Raw genomic sequence first — 5973 nt, 5'->3', positions numbered from 1 at the left:
TTATAACTCGTTCTCATTTCCGAAACCAAAACCAACTTATAATCAATCTATTTCGACATCTCATTACTATTCTAAAGAACATTATTTGTCTTCAATTCAACTTATTTCCCCACCAAATTCAACCATATAACAATTCTCGCCATTTACCTTAAATTTAACTTGATTCCGTTTGAAGGTATGTCCAAATACCATGGACACGGCTCAAAATACCATGGACACGTGCCCAAATAAAAGATGAAAGTTAGACACGGCTTTACAAGTCTCCAACACGTTTTGACGTGTGTCCGACGAGTGTCGTGTCCGACACGGGTGTCCGACACGGGAACGCCGATTAGGAGGAGTGTCCGTGCTACCTAGATGACAAGCCATGAAGATTACATTTTTTTTGTGTGTGTAAAGGGAGCCACAAGGGCGATATTGATGCTAATGGGGTTCGAACCCAGGTCGTGAGTATCACCGCTCAGGACTTTATCGACTAAGCTAGTTGACATGATGACATCTGCAGCCATGAAGCTTAGATGAGGTTGTGCAATTGGAGTCAGTTAGAACTTAGAAGGGACTGCATTAACCAGTAGGAATGTTCATGTACTGCTGGCAGTAAAAAAAATCAGTAAGAATGAAGTTGCACCTGAGAAAAAGCAATGGCTCATAACTCACCTAATTGCGAGTGCGCTGCACGCCTCACCGACCTCCCTGAACGCGCTTTCCTTTATGCCGTAACAAAACTTTATCGGAAAAAAAAAAAAAACATACCACTTTGAATTATGAACAACATTTTCATTTCAGTCTGTCTCAAAGTAATTTTGCTACTGTCTCCCAACATTTATAACATTCTGAATTGAAGTTCCTAAATTTGTTCTTTTCCTATATGAGTCAAATGCCATCTGTATAAGAACTTGTTTTACGGCTGCCAAAAAAAAAAAAAAAAACTCTGCAAGCACACAAGCCTCCTTTCTGAGAGCTAATAATACTCGAGTTTTGGCATCTTGAACCAGTAGCTGTTTTATGCATTATTCAGGGAAAAAAAAACATAGTTCAGAAATACAGGCAGATTTCATGAGGCAAAAACCTTTACAGTATTGAGCCTCGTACCTGAACCTTATTAATTCAACATAATACATGACACAGACGATAAGAAACGACAGAGAAAAGACTGAGGTTAATTACTTATTCGAAATAATGAGAAAACACTTCGGATCAAACGATCAGAACGACAGGAAATGTTATCATCAGACTATCAGATAAAGAGCAGCAAGAACATTAAGCTACCATAACAGTACAGTTCATAACAAACGCGCTTCTGCTATTTCTTCCGTCATCCAGAAGTTTCCACTCCATTGTTTCTAGTTTAGGGTTAGGGCAACAAGTGAATGTAGTCATTCCACGTCCTGAGGGAGACATGTTCGATCCTCCTATAGCTAGTAATTCATTGCCTAGGGATTTGAAGGCCACACCCCAACCTCTGCGTATATCAGCTCGAACTGGAACTGGCCCGAGATCCTTCCAAGAGTTTTTGTCTTTCAAATACACCATCAAACAGTTTGTCGATGTTTCAAAGGTGTACAGCTCGTTATTCACTACTGCAACCAAAGGCGGTGAATCTGAAGTAGTTAACCCGTTTAGCATTCCAGATATTTTGACCCATGTGTTTTTCTTTTCATCAAATACTTCGGCACAAGTGAAGGCATCCCCCGTTTGATTTTGACCTCCGATGACATAGAATTTGTTATCCATGAAGACACCGGCACACATCCTCCTCTTTTCCTTCATTTTAGGAAGCGGCTCCCACAGTCTTGTAGCAGGATCATACTTCTCAGCCGAGTTTAGGATTCGCTTGGTTTCCGGGCAGATTCCTCCGGCCACATAGGCAAAGTCACCAAAGGAGGCAGATGCAAACAAGCACCTAGGCTCAACCATGGAAGTACTCTTAAACCATTTGTTCACGAGCACTTCATATGTCCATACAGCGGGACCATCCATCTCCTTTCCAAATACGAGCAAGTGTGTCCCTGCACAAAGTGACTCTTTATCGGCCAATCTGAAGGTATAATCAGACGGCAATTCAGGGAGGATCTTTCTGACAGTGAAATTCTGATCAAATGCCCACCAATTGCTCTCGCCACTGGCCAGCATGAAAACCGATGCCTCCCTAACCCCAATCTCCCTCCTCTCTCTAACCAATTCTCCACTCTTTATTAATGTCAAAATTCTTTTGTTCAGGGAACACAGTCTTCTAATCTCAAGAAGTGGAATCCTAGCAATGATCATCGTCTCGACTTCAATGGGAATTCTTGGTAAGTTAAAATGGGGAAAGCTATAATAATCTGCATCCTGACACTCGATATCTAAATTGAGATCAAGCCCGCCATGACCACCAGATAACATCCATTGACGGTCTAAGCAAGGATTAGTATCACGCTTTCTGATTTTATCAGGTCTTGATCCATCAGAAACAATACAAGGAGCTATGGCATCTCCTCTGTCAATTTCATTAAAATTTTCTAAATCCGATTCATAATCATAATCATCCTCATAATAATCATCTCCTTCATCCTCGTACTCACTTTCATCGATTTCATATCCCTCCACCTCTTCTTCATCGACCTCTTTACGCTCAACTCCTCTTCCATTGGACATTGATTAGCACCGCTCTAAGTACTCTCCGACCTACAGAATTACAACATGCATGTTTAACTCACTTTCATATCTTAGCATCTACCATTCGGGTAAAATCACAAGTTAAATTTATTTTTTAACTACAGCAGACGAAACATATCAGATATCTCAGTAAATAAATTTAAATGTTCCAGGTAAATTCTCTAACATGAAGCGAGATAACTAAGCACGCAGGCACAACAATGAGACGTGGAAAATTAAATTCATCAATCAGCTATCTTTCCCTAACAAATGTATATGGAATTTCAACAAAAACGACGACAATACATCAAGCAATCACAAGGAACATGCAATAGTTTCTTGAAACAGCATGCTAGATAACAAAGCACCAACGACAGCGATTTAGAATTCGACAAATAAGGCATTTCTGATAGCTCTAGAACTGATAAATAAAGATTTCACCTTGCTGAGCAATTTCCAAACTTCATCACATTTCTATCAAAAGTCAGACAGAAATAGAAGAGAAAACTGATCATCTCATAAAACAACCAGCTATTCTTGCTTGTGACGAAAAGTGACTTGTGACATCTCACAGCCACGGGCCACCGGCCATTTTTAACATTATCTGTACTGGTTGTGAGACGTCACAAGCTTGTGATGCGTCACAAATGAGAATCTGTGTAAACAAATGAGATTGATGTTCAGAAAGTCGAAAACTAGCCAACAAATAAGGATTAATCAATACAATCAAACAACAAGAAATAGTTCTCACATTAATACAACATTCTCAAATTGAACAGAATTAAGATTAAAGAACAAAACACAAAATTAAAATTGTAAGATTAAAATTAAACATACCCAAATCAACAAATCCCTCAAGAATTAGATGACAGTCAATCTTTTTATAACCTCCTCATCAAATTGAGCTTAAACACCTAATTCATCACACACACACACACAAAACCCTCTTATTAAAAAAAAAACACAAACTTTTATCACATTAAAACAAAGCTTATATATACACGTGAGACCGTCTCACACAATAACTACCGTATATATACACCTCTTATATACATTGACTGATCAAAAGATTGAAAAAATAGGATACCCGCGTGCCCAATACAGGGGAGTCAAAAGAGTACATTGGAAAATGTTGAAAAATATTAAATTCTCAATTAAGTAAATAAAACTACCATAAAGATCAAATTTTTATAAACAAAATAGTAAGGGAAACAAATAGAGCCGTTACTATTTACAAACTAAGCATATACACCGTATAAAAACCACTAGCAAATCCATAAGTGGACTCGTAACACCGGAAAAATAACTAAAATACGTAAGTTATGCATCAAAATATTTAAAAGGATCCCGCGAAAAAAAAGTTATTGATACTTAAGCTTATTGTTTGTGTTACAAAATTTAAAATGCGCAAGTTATGCATAAAAGTATTTAAAAGAACACTGCGAAGAAATTTTTCTTGATGCTTATTGTTTGTGCAACAAAATTTAAAATAAGTTAAGTTATGCATAGAAGTATTTAAAAGGACTTGTGAAGAAAATTTTCTGAATGCGCCACTATTAATATAAACTAGGCGAAATATTAAGGAGAATCAAATGTACTTACATAGAGAAAAATGAGAATGAAAATGAAAATGAAAATGAAGGTTGGAATGCTATTAAAAAGCTTAAGTAATAGACATTTAAAGTATTTTTATACAAGTAGTGGAAGTGGTGGCTAAAAGGTTGAAATCTTGAGTTTATTAAACAATTTAAATAAAATAAATTTAAATATTTTTTGGGAAAATTTGGGGGTTAATAACATAATTTAGTGCTATATAGTATGGTCCATGTTGTCATGCACATGATTAAAATATAATGAAATTAAATTTGGAAAGAGTGTAAAACAGAGAAGTGTTTTTGTTTGTGTATCTTTGTTAAGAATTAAATATACAAAAGTGTATTGCAAACAAAACAATGGTGGGCACTAGATAGATAGTTAGGTTTACTTAAATAATGAATTGGTGAGGAAGTGCGTGTCAAAGGTTGTTTCTTTCTTTGATAAAGCCTAAAGCTATGGGATTTATTGAAAATGTCTATATCACCTTCCTTCGAGATAACACCTAACACAATTTTTGGACGTTTTTAATGTCTTATTTATATCGTTTTGCGGATGATAAGGTATTTATATCGTTTTGCGGATGATAAGGTAATTCATAGCCGCTATTTTTGTATGTATTAGAAAAATTCACGACTGTATGTTATAACTTTCAATTTTGTTAACCACGTATACTAATTCGGCCACCTGAGAGTAGAGCTATCCATCAACACGGGCTTACCCGGCCTTGGCTCGGCTCAGCCCGACCAGCCCTTGGCCCGGGTCCTAAATTTCCAGCCCGGCCCGCCCTTCGTCCACCATTTTAGCAAAAATATAAATAAAAAAATTGTAAGGCCCGCCTAAAATAGAACACGGGCCTGGTTCAGCTATATCTCCCACAGGCCGGCCGGGCCTGATCAGGGCCTGACCAGAAGAGCCCGCCCCATCCGCTGCCCAGCCCGACCCGAACCCGACCCAAGAATACTTCTAGCTGAGAGTGACAGACTCGAAGCCCAGAAAATATTGGTTCAGGCTCTCTGATCAACAAGGCAATAACCCACACTAATTTTGGACATTTTTAATGTTCATATTTGTTTTTACTATACTTTAGTTTTTATACCATTCCATAATCTTTATCTGCTATCATGTTGAAAACATACTAATTTGATCTTGTTCTAGTGATTAAGACTAAATTAAAAATCTATGTATGATAAATTAAGAGTATTTAACCTCTTTTCTTTAATTCAATGCTTGATGCATGTTAGAAGGCACTTATGATAAAATTTTGAGTTTGCAACAATTCGTGTAATATTTGAGATGCAAAAATAACATTAGTCATGTTCTTATCTATTTTCAGTATTTTGATTGTTTTACCAGAGTCTCAATATTGTAGAATCATATAGTTCGAACACTAAATGCATTGAGCTTATGGTTAGAGAAAAAATAAATTTTACAGCTGACTATCCAAGTCTCAATTTTGCAGTCTGATTGTTTTGATTATTTGACCTGAGTCTTAATATTGTAGAATCACTATTTAAAACAATTTTTTTGCACATGGAAATGAGTTATTTGGAGGGCAAATATAGTTAACTTACGAGTACTTTGCAGTCCGATTCTAGTAGATAACTAAATGAGCTAGTAATGCATGTGTCCAAAACCTATGAGATTCACCATTATACAGTCTTACGCATTTCATTCATAGTTGATTGACATCCATCAAAGATTGATCAGAAGATCCAGTTTGTAAGGGAGAGTAGTGCATGC

At 36.7% G+C, this 5973-nt stretch overlaps 1 protein-coding gene across 1 annotated transcript; it reads right to left on the bottom strand.

Annotated features, from left to right (window-relative positions):
* Window positions 1-976: 976 nt before the first annotated feature.
* On the bottom strand, window positions 977-5408 carry LOC141622142 (F-box/kelch-repeat protein At3g27150-like). Its single transcript, XM_074438200.1, has 2 exons — window positions 3475-5408; window positions 977-2667 (listed from the first exon to the last, which is right to left on the bottom strand). Exon 2 carries the CDS (start codon window positions 2635-2637, stop codon window positions 1261-1263), a length of 1377 nt encoding a protein of 458 aa, XP_074294301.1. The 5' UTR covers window positions 2638-2667; window positions 3475-5408; the 3' UTR covers window positions 977-1260.
* Window positions 5409-5973: the final 565 nt, after the last annotated feature.

The sequence above is a fragment of the Silene latifolia genome, chromosome X (genome assembly GCF_048544455.1).
Source record: "Silene latifolia isolate original U9 population chromosome X, ASM4854445v1, whole genome shotgun sequence".
Lineage (NCBI taxonomy): Eukaryota > Viridiplantae > Streptophyta > Magnoliopsida > Caryophyllales > Caryophyllaceae > Silene > Silene latifolia.
The sequence above is the reverse complement of the archived record's forward strand: the minus strand, read 5'-3'. Positions and strand labels throughout refer to the sequence as shown.

What these genes read in the sequence shown, in the direction of transcription:
- LOC141622142 (XM_074438200.1), bottom strand. Translation starts at nt 2,637, where the DNA reads ATGTCCAATGGAAGAGGAGTTGAGCGTAAAGAGGTCGATGAAGAAGAG.